Source organism: Tauraco erythrolophus, chromosome 1 (assembly GCF_009769465.1).
Source record: "Tauraco erythrolophus isolate bTauEry1 chromosome 1, bTauEry1.pri, whole genome shotgun sequence".
In the NCBI taxonomy this organism is placed as follows: Eukaryota; Metazoa; Chordata; class Aves; order Musophagiformes; family Musophagidae; genus Tauraco; species Tauraco erythrolophus.
In genome coordinates, this window is record NC_141465.1 from 36,452,499 (window position 1) to 36,470,018 (window position 17,520).

The 17,520-nt window shown below is 39.9% G+C and overlaps 1 protein-coding gene across 2 annotated transcripts in view; it reads left to right on the forward strand.

Annotated features, from left to right (window-relative positions):
• Positions 1-754: 754 nt before the first annotated feature.
• PKNOX1 (PBX/knotted 1 homeobox 1) overlaps positions 755-17,520 on the forward strand; it is a 43,919-nt gene continuing 27,153 nt past the window's right edge. The window contains exons 1-3 of one of the 2 annotated variants that reach the window (XM_086618361.1): positions 755-817; positions 12,053-12,136; positions 16,698-16,799. In XM_086618361.1, the coding sequence (XP_086474487.1) occupies positions 16,749-16,799 (51 nt within the window). In that variant the 5' untranslated portion in view covers positions 755-817; positions 12,053-12,136; positions 16,698-16,748. The remainder of the gene's footprint in view (positions 818-12,052; positions 12,137-16,697; positions 16,800-17,520) is intronic. The other variant, XM_086618369.1, reaches the window with a different exon arrangement.

Here is a 17,520-nt window from a genome sequence, read left to right on the forward strand (position 1 = left end):
TGATTCTCCTGCTCCTTACCTAAGATCAGTTCTAGGGATACAGAGCGTGTTTTCTTCCAAGTGGAGAGAGGAAGCGGAGCTTCGGGAGAAGATAGACATCTGTACCCAGCACCTTTATTTCGGATCATGGCAGGACCTCAGGGCAGGATCCCGAGGTCCTGGATATTTGCCGGTTGCAGTGCCGGGTCCGCCCTAGCCCAGAGCCTGCAGTAGGACCGCGGTGTGAAGGAAGACGGGAGCACGTTTCGGGGGGAGGAAGGGAAGGGCGGCAGCATCGCAAAGGATCCGCAGGGCAGTTTTCCCAGGCAGCTGCACCGCGCACAGGGCAGACAACTTCCCCGCGGGTGTCCGGGACACAGGCCCGTGTACGGCCTCGGGGGAGGCCTCACGGCGGAGCCACTCGGTATCTCCCTCCCTCTCCTCTCCCCTCCCCTCCCCCGAGGAGGTGGTTTCACCTCCCCCCGACGCCGACCCGGGGGGAAAGGCGTGGCCGGGGCTGCTCAAGTTTCCTCGCCCCCTTCGTCCATATTCATGAGCGCGAACCGGGAGGTGCCGGAGCGGGGAGGGGGCCGAACGGTCGCCCCGCCCCGCCGCCACAGCGGCGGGGCGGGGCGACCGCTCGACCCCCGCCCTCCGCCGGGCGCTCGCCCCGCCCCCCTCGGTGAATATTGATGAGGCGTGATGCGCGGCGTGGTGTCGTCTCGGGCGGCGCGGCCGGCGATTGGCTGGGGGCGTGTGTGCGCGGTGACGCGTGTCGCGGCGGTGCGGGTCCCGATTGCTGCAGCCGCTTGTCAGTGTGACGAAGATTGGCACCCAGGTAAGCGCTGTCACTCAAACCCCGCTCCCAGCCAGCCAGCCAGCCATCCATCACGGCGCGCCCGCCGCCGCCGCCGCCGGCCGGGCCCAGGCGTACCACCAGACCCGGGGGGGGGGGGGTGGTGGTTGGGGAAGGAGAAAGGGGGGGGGGGGGAAGGGGGGGCGAGCCCGGCACGCGGAGCAGCGGGGAGGGGGCACCCGCGCTCCGCAACTCGCCCGGAGGGGGGGGGTTAGGGGCGGTGGCGGGCAGGCGCGGGGAGGGGGAGGAGGGGAGGGAGCGAGGAAAATTCTGGAACGGCCGCCGTGAAACCGTTGTCTCTTGTGGGAGCGCGCCGGCGGGGGCGCGCAGCCGTCGTGTGCGCGCGCGCGCGGAGGGGAGGGGAGGGGAGAACGGGGCGAGAGGGAGCGCGGGCCGCTGCTCGGCGCCGCGCGGAGGGAGACGCGGCGGCGGCGGCCCCGGGGGGAGGAGGAGGAGGAGGAGGAAGGAGAGGGGGCGACGGGAGGGAGGAGGCGACGTGATCCTTAAAGGGCCAGCGCCTCGTTGGCAGGCGTTCCTTGGGGGTGGGGGCGGCGGGTGGGGGAGCGCCCAGTAGGGGCTCTGCGGGGTCTCGTCGTCGCCCCCGCCTCTCTTCGCTGCCGCGCCAGGCCCCGCCGAGCCGGCCCGACACATCCCGGGGATCCCTGGCCTGTGGCGGGGATAAAATCGTCGCGGCAGCTGCCTCCCCTCCGCACCTGCCCCGGCCCGGCTGGGTGCAGCCCGGGGGGGGGCGGGGGGAGGGAGCTGCTGGCGGCCGCTGCGGCCGCGCACGGGCCCGGTGCCGGCGGGGGTGTGTGGGGGTGGTGACCCCCAGACCCTGCCCCCCGCCCTGCTGCTTCCGTGGCGGCGCGGAGCCCGCCCCGGCCCCCGGGAGAGCGGGGGCTGGCGTGTCGTTGGCTGTGCCTCCCCCCCCCTCCGCCTCCCCTCTTATTCATAGAAAGCAGATTCTGTTCGCGGCGGGCACTTGGGGCAGTGTGCGCAGTTCTGGCGTGAGGTGGTTTCTTCCTCTGTTTTTTTATGATGTGACCTCATTGTCTCTTGGCTCGGTTACGAGTAGAGGCTTCTTGACACCTAGACCGAGGCTTCCTGAGTGTTTACACAGCCGCAATTAGCTGAAACTTGACATTGCCCAGAGGCCCTGCTTATGATGTGTGTAAACAATAATAAATCAAGGGCTGGTTTTATCCTGAAATATTGCCTCAATTAGCCACATGTCCCGGGTCTCCGTGGAGCAGTGGATAGCTTTCCCTCGTTCCCACAACGCCAGCTGTATGGCCCAGAGTTCATCACTTAGAAATATAAGTAGTTAACACGTCTGTATGATACTTTTCTGTGTAGCTGATCAGTATCTTTTTTTTTATTATCATTTCTTAAATATTTTCTTTTGTCCTAAGTGGAAACATAAATTGTAATTTTAGAGACACAATGGCAGTGTATGTATATACATTTAATCTACTGTTGCGGTTTGTGACTGCTCTTTGTCAGTTACATCTAAGTAAATGACTAGTATCGTTTTGGGAGGGAGAATGAGAGTCTAGATCTGGTTCGATACTCTTATTAGTGAATTTTTATGCCATGCAATGAATTACTTCTTCTTTTTCCCCCCTTTTTTTTTTTGTGGGTCACATGCCGTTAAGAGCTGTCCAGGCAAGATTCATTTTTTTTTCTTGCCCCTATTTGGAGTACGATGTGTGCATTCCATTAAACAGCTCACAGAAATACGGAGCATGGACAATATGTTCTGATCTGTGGATATTGGAAAATACTTGAGCCAGCATCCTGTGGAGGATAGCAAGAGGGTGTAGGTCATTTTCAATGTATGTAAATGTCTCATTTAATTGTTTTTTTTTTAAAAAGCTAAAAGAATTCTTTTTTTAGTCTTTACAAAAACATGCACATACAGTTCATAATACTGTTAATAATTTTATTCTAGAGCATGCTCTGCACAAAGTTTCACCAGTGTAGATTGTTTGATTAGGGGAATTGTAACAACTATAGCTTAAGAAATTTACGCACCTTGCTATTCTCCTTACTGTGAATACTCTTACAGGTTGTTCCCTTTTCCCTATAGGATATAAACTGTTTGTGGTCCGCCTGTGCTATGGCGTTACATCCCTTTAGTTATATATGTGTAGTTAAAGTGATACAGCTTCTGCAGCTGGGTAAGCACTGAAGTCTTGTTTAAGAATGAGTCCTGGTCAGTCTCTGTTAGCCGCGTGTACGAGTTTTAGGGACTATACTGAACCAGGATACAAATTGTTGCGATTTAATCAGAAATCCTTCTATGTATTTATAGATCTTGTCGTTGTAAGTTTTCGAAAAGTTGTGAGGGGGAAAGAAACCCAAAACACTTCACATTTATTCAGTCTGATGAAACAGTTTTGCACTTCTTGGTGTGTCATTGTTTTTAATCTATCCGAAATAAGTAATTCTGATTATTTTTTTCATGTATGTTTTACCTTCAGTTTATTTTATGAAGTGTATAGTATATTTTAACTGTTGACTGTTACCACTTCATGTATTTTGTTGTCATCTTATAATTAAAGTATCCACAAGAAAACTTCAGCGTAGGTTTTGCAGTGTTTTCTTAATGTAAGCTTCAGTTAAGTGGTGAAAGGCATAGCTCCATTTACTTCATTTGCAGAGTGGAGATATGTAGTGTAGAGACTATTGCACTGCACTGAGGCTTGGAAGACTAGTACTGTTCATTCTTACTGATCTCCTGAGTGATTTTGGGGCACACGTTTTTTCATCTGTGCCTGTGCATCCTTCTTTACTTAAGTGGAATACTAATACCTGTCTCTCATCTGAAGTGGGTCTTGCATAGTTAGAGTGCTTTGCTGGACTAGAATTTATCTTGTTACCATTTCCTATGTGCTAATGAGAAAACAGAATTCTTCAAGTTTTGTGTATGATGTTATTACAGTTGGCTAGAGTTTTATTATGTATTTGGAAATTGCACTTTGGCAGGTTAAAAAGTCTAATATTAATTAACTTACAGCCTTGATTTATACTCTTTCTTACTTTAGATACAATTTTAAAGATTCAGTTTATCTTTTGAATATAAAAATAAGATTTTAAAGCTAAGTCCTTGCAGTCTTCCATTAGTGCAACTGAAAGGAGTTTAGAATGAGTGAGATATATGTGTTTATTCTAAATCCTTCAGACTTATTAAATGGATATGTCTTCTAGAAGCTGTACTTTCTCAGAATTTTGTTTTTCTGACTGTATTTTTCTCATACCTTTCCTGTACTGTAAATACAGTGCCATAATAAAGGAACAAGAATTCTCATTGCTACCACAGCAAGTTTATAAGTGTTTAAGAGCAATTCAGTTTCCTGGGAAAGAATAACTCTTTTGCTGTTATTAAGCCCTGTACTAATGGCCAAGAGTGAATGATCCACAGAACCACTACTGGGATAGTAGAACTCTGTGTTCTAATGGCTCTGCTGATGTCCTGAATTAAGAGATGTAGTCCAGATTGTATTTCAGAATATTACGTAATGGTCTGGGAGCCAAATGTTACCTCTGCAAAACTGACACACATGTGAAAAAAAGCTTACAATAAAGCAGATTAATATTTTTATTCTGGTGTAAGAAAGACAGTTATTTTTTTTTGGAGAAATTTAAAATTCCACAAATGTTACTTCTCTCTTGCAGCAGCTGGTTGCTTCAGTCTCACTTGTTAAGAGTCTGTAGATTTACAAACGATAAGTCTCAGAGGGGGTGTTATTTTACCACAGCTCAGTGCTGTACAAAATGTAAAACAACAAACTTGCCTCTTCTAAGCAAGAGGATTTGAAGAGCAAGGAAAAAAGCTGCTGATAAGAGTTCTTTCCTTTGCTCACTTGCTGCCAGATGTTGCCGAAGTATTTTACCCAGACCATTCTAGCTCTCCCCAAGATAATTTATTGCTGAAGTATTCATGTTTGTTAGCAGGTTCTTCACTTTGTTCAGTCAGATTGTTTCATGTTGTAACTGTAGAAAATGGGTATCATCAAATGGAACTGGGAGTGGGGTAGAAAATAAAATTATGACACCAAGACTGCGGAAATACCAATCTTTGTTGTTAATGGAGCACTGGCACACTTTTGTGAAGTTGGTCAAAGGCAGTAACTTGGTGTCCTCGTGCTGCTGGCAGGGGAACCAAGTCGTGTGTGTTACTGAAGGACAAGAAGGAAGTTGGTGTTAGAAGTGGAAATAAAACTTGGTCTGCTTGTCATCATGTGCTTGCTTATCATCCTTTGTATGAACATGCTCGTTTGGTTTTAATATAGCAGCTACTCCAGGCCACGATGTTCTCATTTTTTTCTACATATGTGTATAAAAGAGCTATTTGCCGTTAAACAGGAAGGCCATTTAAGTACTTAGTCAAAAGGTGATTTTTGAAAACGCGAGCTAACCGACTGATAATCGTGTACTGTCTCTTAGCCTGCTATACCTATGGGTCTGTAATTGTCATCTTCTGCAGCTGACTGTAAATTCAGGTAAAAAATGTGGAATATGGTAGCTTACTGCTGGTATACTGAAAGAGGAATCCATTTTTTTTTTAAACCACTAAATGCAGGTTTATATTTTATGTGTAAGCTTTAGGAATTGCCTGGGTTTTTTCTGGAGGACAGAGGAAGCTAGGAAACGTGGCTATACTTCACATCCTGCTTAGCTTTTTTTCAAATTACATGGCAAGCAAAACAAAGGGAAAAGGATATTATAATACTTATTACTGAAAATAAAGTCCAAGGCTTTTATATTCAAAGGAAACAGAGATGATTATGAAACAGAAATTGGAACACTATAGATATTTAACATACCTAGAGAATATGGGAATGAAAATGTGGGTGCTACGTTGTATGTTTCATAACTAAAGAACCTGAACCTCCAGGTCAGTCTATGATGATGTGATTTATATGTGTTCTAGCCTGTTTGTGTGTGTTCCAGGCCATAACAGTAGCAGTGTCAGGAGTAAGGCTACCTGGTTATTTTTTTTTATTTATTTCAAGATGTTGTTTTCAGTAGCTTATTTCTTAGTCATACTGAATTTTGCCATGATGAGTGTGTTTGAGCAGGGTTATTCCGGAAAGTTTAAACTAAAATGACTCAGAATTTTGAAAATTACTCTAAGAGAAAGTAACTGTATTAGTTTAAAAGGAGATGGAAGTGCTTGTTTGGCTTATTTAACTAAACTATCTGAATATTCCATGTAACACGAGTATCTTCCTGTCTGTTGGTCCTTGCGTGTCACCTGCCTGTGCAGTCGTCATCTGGACCAGGTAGTTAAACATGATGCATCCCACAACAGTAGGTGATGGGTAAGTTTAATCTAAATAGTCTTTCTTTATCTGTGCTTCTCCCTCAACCCCAGAGTGTTTAGGCAGCAGTTGTACTCATGGAGGGATGAAGACTGATGTTTGGGGAGAGGTGGGGAACAGAGATTGAAGCTTAGTGGAAATGCAGTGGGCCCAGGAACCTGAAAAGGGTGGTACTAGCAAAATTGCAAATGGTCAGAGGTTAAGGAACGAGAGAAGGCAAGTGGTGAGAAAGAGGACAAGGTGTACGTTGGTGTGGAAGAAACTGCGTGGAAGGGCAGTATGAGGCTGAAGAGCAGAGACAACGTGGATAAAAAAGTAAGGTAGAATGGAGAGCATTGGCAGCAGGAGTAGAAGAGGCTAGAGCACAGCACATCTTCCTTGCAAAAAATAATCGAACTGGTTGCTTCTGGTTCACCATTATGTGTTGTGGACAAAGTGGAATCGGAGAGGAAAGATTTTTATTTAATCACCATTCTGAAAAGAGTGTTTGAAAAGAAAATCTAGTTTTAGGGCCTAAACTTAGTAGCAAAATGAAGTTGTTCGTGTTCAACCAAACATCAGAGTCAAAAGAGGGAAGATTCTGGAAAAGTTACTGACCAATTGGAACCAGGTTTGACAGAGGGTTGCAGGACAAGGATTTTGTGTCACTTCGATTTATTCAGCTAGTCCAAGTTAATGCTTGGTTCATTGACAGGCTCATTGTTTCTGAAATCATAGAGGATATAAAAATGAAATAATTGACAACGGAACGTTTTAACCTTGATGAAGTGTTTAAATGCCAAAAATATGTAGAAGGGATTTTCTAATGCATTCAACATCTTAAGTCCGTTTTAAATGCAATTATTAGTTAAATAAAACTCTTCTTTGTCCTTTAATTGTACTTCAGTATCATTAAGAATTCAGTCTTTTGTTAGAAACTTTTATGGTTCTGTAATAAAAGTGTTGGAAAACTTACGTATGAAGTGCTGTCTTACGTAAACTGCTTGCTAACATTGTAAAGTATTCAACGGCAATAAAGGCGTAGTGAGATCGGTGGTTATTCTGTGTCTTCTTTATGAAACCGCAAAGTACAAGCACAAAACAAGGTTCATTTCAGTCATAGTTATGGGGTGCTGATACAAATCATGATCAAAATAGGATTTCCCATGGCTTTGGTTTACTTCACGTGGAAGGATATGCTAAAACGAGTGTCTCCAGAAGTAAGAGATTCACTGCGCACTTCTATGGATATTCCAGAGGCTTCAATGGCAAAGGAATGGAATTGTGTCTAGCACATAACGCAAACCTGCTGTTTATCCATGTGGGGAATGCTGGGAAAATGTGGAGGGTGAAGTTCTAGTTTTTGTTTTCTTTGGTTTTGATTTTTTTTTTAATGAAATTATGTTTGAAAAAGTAATTAAATATCATTAAGTTGGAAAGTTGGACTGGAATCAGTTCCAGCTGTGGAATTGCTGGTACATGCCCTCTGGTGTGTAAAGGGGTTTTGATAGTCTCTCTAAGGCAGTCATCTTTCTTGCCACAATAGCAGGAAGGCAGATACTGCACTATCTTCTTGATTTAAGGCCTAAAATGTTGCGATGACAACACATTGAGTAAATACTGAGGGGAAAAAATACTTCTGTCCTGTGACAAGTAGATGTGTGTGACGATCCATGATCCATATGCCAGGATTGACAAGCAAGAACCATAAAAAGTCCTTCAGTTTGCAGTGTTGAGAATACAGGAAAAGAAAAACTCTTTTTCTTTGTTTACTATGTGAATATTGGGGATGAATGAGGGAGTGATGGGAAATATTTTTACTCCCTCATTCCCTAATCCCTTGAGAGTCTTGGAGCAATTAAAGAACGAAGGTTTCCTTTCCCCCAGGTTTTGTTTTCCTTTTACCAAAATTTCTGTTTAGTCCCCTTAATTCCTTAGTATTACTTTATGAAGCTAATAAAGTAGGGTCAAATTGCAGTGTGAAGTGGGTAGGAGAAACTGAGATGCTGCAGGAAGTTCCTTGTATTTGAGAATCTTTTAATAGTTAGAAGAATGAGGTTTTTGTTTTCCAGAAGGCAGGAGAGCAACCTGAAGATTTCCCTCTGCAATGCCAAGAGCTACCTGGAGGCAGGATACCTAGCACACTGAGGTTATGTTATATTATGACTAGATTGGATAGGATTTCTCATCTTTCTCTTCCGTGATATTAAGAAGCGCTATGGTAAATTGGTGATTACACGAACATGAACAGTCATTATGCACGCTTCCCAAGAAATAATGCTGGTGTGAACAGGAAGGATGTATGCAGAATTAAGGAGCTGGAGGTTTTTCACAAGACCAGGATGCTCTTAATTCTGCTTTTGTTGTTGTGCCTTGAGAAATTTGTATTACCTCATGCATTCTTAATATCCATTTTATTAGTTACTTCATTTGCAATTTTAGCTTGTGAAGTGGAACATTTTTCATAAAGCCTTTTTTCATATTTGGTACCTGCAAATAGGGTAATTTTCAGAATTCCTTTAAAATACTGAAAACAGAGTTTACACAAAGGGGAAATTCCTAGAGGAACACAAATCTTTCCATAAGATGGTTTGTTGTTTGTCATGCTTTATGACATTGTGTGGTGATGCTTGGAAGGTAGTCTGTGATATAAATATTTAGTATGGCTTGTTAAGTTCTGAAATGGGATGATATGAAAAGAGGATGCTATGAAAGACTAATGGGACAACAAAGCAGTATATATAGTGTTGGAGAGATCTTGCTGAATCAAGTCAGTGTTACGTAGTATAGATGTTCAAAATCCTACAGGCAAGGAAAAGTTGATGATAGTTTGCAGTATAGCCTGTATTTCTGAAGAAATATAACCTTAGTGGTGGATTTTAATTTATTTTTAATTTTCAGTCTCTTAAAGTATAGTATACATTCAGTTTTTTAATGTAATCTCGTATTCATCAAGATTAATATATAAATAACTTTATTGCACCACCAAACAATAAAGGGAAAAAAGTGACACAAAGTAAATCTCATTTTACTGCAGCTGAAAATTGGCTTTTTAGGGCTTGTCTCTCAGGGAAATTGACAGCGTAGCTGTTGTATAATAGCTGTTTAGTTGTATCTGAGTAGAGCAACTCCCTGAGGCTGGTATTATATTCCTGAACAGGAACATCATGTTTCTAAAAGTATAATATTCTAAACAATGACTATACTTTATAAGTACCTAAGATAGAGGAAATGGAAGCCACCTTGCTGCTGAATGAGGAGCACATTCTCATTGAGCACAGTTTTAATAAACTTCTATGCATCAACTTCATATTGATTTGTTTGTCTTAATTTTACTGAATGTTTCTTCATAGGGAGGTTGATGGAGATAGATAACCACTGCAGCAAAGGTAGAATGAATCCCTGATGGCTTGTTGTCATATACACTCTGCATATTGCTTCATTGTTATTATTCGCATCTATAAAAACATAAATGTGTCTTGATGTTGATGTCTGCTAATATTTGTGTATGTGAACGTATGCACGAGTCTTTGTTTCTTACTAGCTGGTACGTAAAATGAGAGAATGACTGAACAGAGGGTTCTTCTATGCTTGAATGAACAAGGTCATATTTTACTTTGTAGTAAAAACTTGAACTGTGATACGCTTTTTAAGTGACAAAGCAAGTTGCCCTCAGTTTTGGTTTCATAGTTAAATATCTTCTTTATTATGATAACATGACTTTAAAGCTTGTGTGCAAGAGGAATAAAGAAGTTTAAAAAAAAACCCAAACCAAACCAGAAAAAAAAAAAACACCCAACAAACAACAAATTGGCAATAGCAATTCCAAGTTCAGGCTCCGCAGTGCCTTGGTATTGTCTCCATCCCTCAACAGGTGTATGCGCTCCTTGTTCTTGCTCCCGCTGGGATATGTGAGAGGACATAACATACAAGCTCAGATCTCTCTTGTATTCTTGTCTGGTATGTTTTAGGGTAGACTCTAATCTTAACAATTAAGTGTCTCTTGGAAGAAGGCAATATGACTGCAATGTTGTCTGGCTCCTTCTAAGCCAAACTTTTTCCTCTGCAGCATCTTTCACCTGGACTTGCATTTCTTCAGTACCTCTTTCTGCCCTTGATATCTCATATGCTGTCTAGAAATTTGCCTATTTTCAGAGTTTCAGCAGAAGACTTTGCAGGCAAGGTCTACTTTCTTCTTCATACATGAAATATTTTTGAGTGACCAGATCTGGCAGCAGTGGCACTATTATTTCTTTGCTGCAATTGTTCCTAAATGAAGGGAGCGAGTTTCTCAGATTTGCAGTTGTGAAGTAGTCCTCCTTTATGTCTGAGGCAAGACAAGGAATAGATAACTCAAATTTATCTGGCAGTGACCTACATTCAGAAGATGCTACGAACAGGGAGAAGCCTTCTATTCGAAAATAGCCCAGTAAGTTGAGGTGGGTGAAAATGAGTAGTAAAATTTAAAGAGAAGTAGTGTGCAAAGAAGGAAATAAGAGGGTACACTGTCTTCTGAGAAGAGAATTAAGAAGTAGAAAAAATGAGAGAAGGCCATTCTTTGAGGAAGTACGTCTTTGACAGTTGAAGAGAAAGTGGTAAGAACTTTTAATGTATCATCTGCCCTTTGAGGCTTCAAGACCAGGTGTTTCAGTTTGGACTGGGACTCCTTCTAGCTCAGTATTTCATCTCTGCCCAATGACTGAAGCGGATACTCTGAGGAGTTATAAGGCAGTATCTTCCTGCTCTTTCAGAGCTAGGTTTCATGAACCAGAGGTGGCATCTATATTGATTAGCATTTTGTTTTTTTTCTGTGAATTTATCTGAAAAACATTACTTCTACACCGCACATGGATAAATTTTGGTTCTCAAATCCAAATTCCAATTTCATCTCGCTTTCAGAAATGTTGGAATTATTTACATTCCAGTCCTTATGCAATCGGCAAAACTGGGAACACAGGAACTTTGTCTATTTTAGAAACAGAGATAATCTGACTCAAGGTCTCAGCTGTGTGTTTTAGCCATCATATAATTTCAGATTACCTTTCTACAATGTTAGTGTCTGGAACTTCCCCTGAGATAGTTTTGCAAGCTTTTTTTAATGCTTTTGGGCAGTTGTGTTTTCTAAATACATTTTCACAACCTTTGTTACTTTGCTTTCACAATCATTGCTACTTTAATATATCAAACCGGTGCTATTAAATTAAATATAATCCATTTTAAGCAGTAATTTTTGGAAAGCTTTTTAAAATTGGTGAATAATCCTGTAGCAGAACCTGTCTTCACAGAACACGTGATCCTAATAATGGCTCGCACCCCTTCCTATAGTCTGTTAGTTTTTATCATGTTTACTTGTTTTATCATGATTACTTGATCATAGCCATCACTAGAATACGTTCCACGGTCAAATCAAAGCATGACTATGAAGGAGGTTGGAATTCTAAAAGTCTTTGACCTTTCTTGGTTTCATGCCTAATTTTTACACGGAAGGACTTTATTTAAAACACTGATGAATAGTTTCTATTTGCATTTTGTAGTTTTATTTTTGGAATATCTTGTCTAGTCTAAGCAGACAGACACAGAGCCAGAGAGTGAAATATAAAGGTTGAACAGCAAGTTAGCAGTCCAAATGTAGTCTTCTGTTACAGTTGTCAGCAAAGACAAAGATAAATATGGAGAATGAATGGAATAAGATGAGGGAAAGATCGAATAATAGCATGGGATAGTGGGGGTGATTAGAGATTATTAAAAATGTAAAAAAAAAATTTGCAAAACGTGCAAAAAAAGTCTTGTCAGTTTATTTAAACTTGGGGAGGGAACTACCTAATAAACTGAAATATTGTCTTTAATCATATTGTCTCAGCAAGTATGTTTTATGTTGTTTCCTTCTGAATATTTCTCTGTTGGTTCTTAGGTTTCTGTCCTCTACGTTGTACATCAGTGGGAGTCACTCTGCTGGAACAAAATAATGTCTTCTTCAACCCATTGAAGGAAAGGGGTGAGGAGCTTTCTCATGGCCAATGTTTCATCTCCTTTAGAAAGCAGTGTGCCCTGGAAGCAAATATTATGTATTTTGGTGAAAAGTGAAGCCAGTTCTAGATGGTTTTTGTCTGTCAAACAGGCTTGCTGTTTTGACTTTTGTTTCTTTTTAACTTTTTATGTGACTATAAGGATCTATGTTATAGAGCAAGTGCCAGGACTACAGTTAAATAAGAATGAACAAACAGCCGTACTGAGTCTGCCAGTCATCCATTTCTCTCTGAAGGACTTCAAAGGAATGCATATAGGGGGAAAATTAGAAGGAATGATTACTTGTTAACAAGTCTGTTGGGTAGTTTCTTCACAACCCTAAGACAGTTAGTGGTTGGTTTATACCCTGAAGCATAACTATTTATATCTCTTACAAACATGTGTTGTAGCTTGTATATGTTAAAAATGATATTACTGAACTCCAACAGCTTACTTGCACCTTATGCTAACGTTACTGGGTGGTCCTTTTGCTCTTAGTTATGAAGGAGTAAGTAGAGCAACTGAGGAGTGATGTATTCTAAGTGATCACTTTGTGCGCTTGTGTCAGCTCACCTTTAGTCTCTTCTTGTAGATACTCCTTAACTTGCACAAAGTCTGCACATTGCTAATTATGGTTACTCCTCTTAGTTTAGCTTCTTTTCTACTCTATGTTTTACCTTCGTACTTATTTTTTATTAAAGACTTGATTTTTTTGTTGTTGTTTTGTTTCGCTTTGTTTTGCAGAACACAATGCTTTTATGAATTCCCTTTCATCACAGATATCAGTGGAGTTTCTGATTGCAGTTCTTGCATCACCTTCCAGTTCACATGACCTTAAACATTTCCTTGGGTTTTCCTCACTCTTTGTTTTCACAATAAATAGAATGAGAGTTAATTCTGTTCTGCATGAAGCAGACTGACTGACTCTCTCAGCCTCAGGTTGCTTTTGTTATTTGCAACTCTTTGAATATAACACAAATACACAGTTTTCCTTCTGCTCTTGATTTTTTTTTTAGCAAAGAATAATTGGCATTTTTAAGCTAAGTTGTCCAGAACTCATGTGTTCTTAGGCCCACTTCAGATACCGCAGGCCATATAGTATTGGGCATAGCAGTGCTGGTTAAAGATGGTCCTGCTGTGAGTTGATAATCACCACACATGAGCCAGAAATTACCACACTAATAGGTCAGCCAAGAGCAGGGGTTGTATGAGTGCAGAGCAATGTGCTTCAAAGTAAGTCAGCTGGTTTACATCATAGCCACCTTTAACAGTGGGCTGAACTAGCCTAGCTGACTTTATGTAAAAAGGATCAGAAATCATTCACGTGTTCTGAAAGCTCAGTGGTAGAGCTGTGGAAGTAATTAGCTCTGGCAGGGTGGCAGTGATAAACATCTGGGAGCGATACCAGCTTCATCTAGCATCGTTGCTTGCAGAATGAACATCTGCTTAGGCTGTGTATCTGCTAACTAGAACTGGATGCTGTATCCTAAATTAGGTTATAAAAGCTAAATGTGTAAATACCTTTTCAGTTATTTTTCTTAAAGTTCAACATACTTTGTTTCTTACCACTACTGGGTAATGAGGAGATGTTTCTCTTTAGTGAACCAAAGTAATTCCTCAGTTAATTGCCTCAATTTAAGTGTGTGATTAGCTCAATTTGTTCTTCTTGATTTGCAGTAGTCGTCTTCACTAAATCTCATCAGTTGCTATCTTGCCTAATAGCTTAATCTTCTTGTACTGTAATTATAAGTCGGAGGGGTAGCTCTTACGGGAAATAAAGGATATACTTGTGTAGAATTCTTTCCAGCTGTTCCTCTGGGAAAGAAAAGGGCAAAAGTCCTTGACGAAATAATCTATGGATCTAGTTGAAAGCTGTGTACCTCTTTCTTCCTTTGTATGGTCTGAGGGATTTCCAGATGTGGAATGTCTCTTATAGAAGTCTGGAAGGAAGAGTTGGTCCAGCTTGTCTGATTCGCCAGAAATTCTTGCCATGTCTTATTGTCTTCACCAGTTTACATGTGTTATTCTTTGTTACTTCCCACTCCATCTTGTTCTTTGTGTCACTAATATGATCTCACGTCCTTGCTAACTCGTAAGACATTCTTCCTCTTCTATGACTGTTTTACCTCTTATTTCCTCATTTCTGACAAAGAACTTCATCTTTCTCCCACAGCCAAACACTTTCTTAACAGCGTTTTGTGAGGAACTGCTTCAGCTTCTAAAACAGTCACTGACTAGTATTTACTCTTTCTTTGTTGATCTGTTCAACTGTTGTACTTTCATTTTGAGGGTAGTCTGGTCTCTGCTTTGTATGTCTCAGTCAGAAATGAAATGTGTGCCTTAAGAAGGAATAAAAGCAGCATTTTTTATGTGCCCGTTAATTCTGTAAATATAGAAAGAAACTAATGTCCCAGTTGTAAGCTACCATTTTTGAAAGAAAATAAATGTTTAAATTTAAGGCAAGTGCTACAGGGCTGATGTTTTAGAATGAGTTCCTCTTGAAGTATTATGAAAGATATCTCACTTTGCTATTGTGGCAAATGCTGATTTAATTTTAACATTAAATTATTTATAACTACAAAAAAAAATCTGAAATACTTCTATCAGTGAGTGTTTATGTAATTCCCTTTTTTCTTTTTTCCTTTTCTAATTTTGATGGAGAAATCAGTAATATTTCTGGCGTTTCAAAGAAAGAGATAACTAATGTTCTATAAAGACAGATAGACAAACTAGAACCAGAAAATACTTTCATTAAAGCTATTATTTTAAAGAAAATCAATACTTTGGCATAGATGTTCCCGAACTGTAGCATACCTTTTAGCTAGTATTCCACAAGCTACTTAAGATGATATGTGCATGTTGCCTACGGATAGAAATTTGCTCAGCTCTGCAAGCACATGACCCATTGCCAGAACCAAGATCTGCCCTGTCTGCTCATATTTGTGGTTCCCAAGATGCTTTTGTGTGCTTAAAATGGCATAGACTCCCAAAGATTAATAGTCCATTTAAGCATGAGTGAGTGAAAATCAGTAACATAATTTGTAGAAGTCATGCTTACATCATGCTGGTGAACTTCTCTATCTTTAAAGCTGGTTTTTTTGAAATAAAAAAATGCTTAGGAATTGTACTTTGAATAGAACTTGATGCAAAGTAAGGTTTGAGGTTTGGAGGAGTTAGATTTGTCTCTATGCCTGAAACTGTTAAGTAAACAAAGAGAATCTTGAAGATCGTCCTGTTTCTTAAATGAAACGTTTACTTGAGACTGTTACACTCTCTAGAGGAAAATATCCAGAAATGTAAAAATTATTCTTCAAAATGGTAATATACTGCAGTACTATGCAATGGTAAAGGAAAAATTTTTTACAAAATAGTTGAAAATTTTGTAGTGATTAAACACATTATAAAGAAGAAAGTTTTGTTTCAGATCTTAAACAGATGAAAATTCTAATACTTAGTCCTTCAATACTGACATAAGTGGAAGAGAGCAGAAAACCTGGAATTAGTGTCTGGATGTAATCTTTTTCAAGACATGAGCTCTGTCTTCTTTTTTAATACGAAAATGTTTTTATACTAGCTAAACATTAGAGCTCCTGCATGTCAAGGAAAATTGAGTTCTGTGGTAGTAGTTTAATGAATTACGTGAGTTCAGTTGTAATGGCTGCAAATCTGACAAGAAAATGAAATGTAAATTAGTAATTTGATGGCCAAAGTCTATCTGATGGTAGTACTATGCTAAATATTTATTTATTTACATATTACTAAATGTATATCTTTAAAAAAATATTTAACTCATCTAGGCACCAAACTCCAGCTAATGCTTAGAGGGAATAACATACGTAATTCACTCGTGTTATAAATCCTATTAAAATCAGTATTTCCCAAAGTATCAGATATCTATGAAAATGGGACTTCTGAATTCCTAGGTCACTTTTGAAACTATATAATCATGTAGACCCGGTTGTTTAAAAGCTGTTAAATATTGTTCCATTCTTTGTTGAGCCTTAAGTGACTCGGTTGGTATATTCCTGATGTCAGAAATCGTTTGAGGCTTTAGTTTCTAAAAGTAATTTCAGACCCTAACTTTAGAATATGGGATTCATACTCATAGGTAAATAAGATATTCCTTAACACTTTTTACATTTGGTTCATTGGTTGTAGACTATTATTACTTCAGTTACAATAATACTCAATGTGTTGTTAGCCTTTTCAAAACACAGAAACATAAATCTTTCTCGTTTCTAGATTTTTATGTATTACTTTACAATAAGTTAGTTAAGTAGTGTAAAAATAAATGCTAAATTTTACTTGAAATTTGTGAATGTAAAAGAACTCAGCCTCTTATTAAAAATCTTACGTTAAAATATAAAATGATACAATGAATGTTTTGCTGCTAATTTTTTTTTTTTGAGAATATGCAGGTAACTATCATTGTCAATAAACTTGCTGATTTTTGGGGAGGAGGTGTGAATAAATCTTTATCTTGATTTTTCATCTTTTAGAACTGGATTCTAAGTGGTCACTTTTGTAACTGACTTTTTTTTTTTTTTAAGAATATTTGTTCATACTTATGATGATTTGACATAATTCACGTTTTATTAACCATGATGGCAACACAGACATTAAGTATAGACAACTATCAAGATGGACAACAGGTAAGTGTGTTTTTCCTTATGAACTAAATACAGGTAGCAAGAGAAGGTAGTGGCTTTTTCCTTAATAATGCCTGCTTTGGCATTGTTTAAGTATCTGTTCTTGTTTGTAAAACAAGATCTTTAAGGTGATAAACTGCCATTTTTTAATATGTGGATACTTGTTAAAGGCTTAGCTAATCTTTACATGACTTTGCCTAACTTCTGGAAGAATGGGGGTTTTCTTCTGAATCTAATCTACTCTAGATTATTTGTTTGCTGTAATTATTCTATTTTTACTGAAGTCAAATGGGCATCTGTAATATTTTGTGTGTATGATACTTCAGTGTTATATGTCTGCAGTTACAATACGTAGATGAGGTTTATGCAGTCACAGACTTGTTGGTATTGAGCAACAAGTGAAGGATAAATTTAGTTATCTAGCATCATATGCTACTTCGACTTAAATGTAAGTCAATGCAGTTAGGCTGCAGGCTGAAAACTGGTAAAATACTTGAATTAATTTAATGAGATTATTGATTAGAATTGCGAATCAATAAGCTGGTCAGTGGGCTTCCCATTTCTTATTTCTGTTAACAAACAGCTAGAATAACGAAGCATGCTCAGATACACCTGGTCATGACGTTTCTTTTTTGTACAACAGGCTGTATATTGCAACAATTTGAATTGCTAAATTAAAATACTGTTAACTGGAGACAAATCATGCCTGTGGCCTGTACTCTGA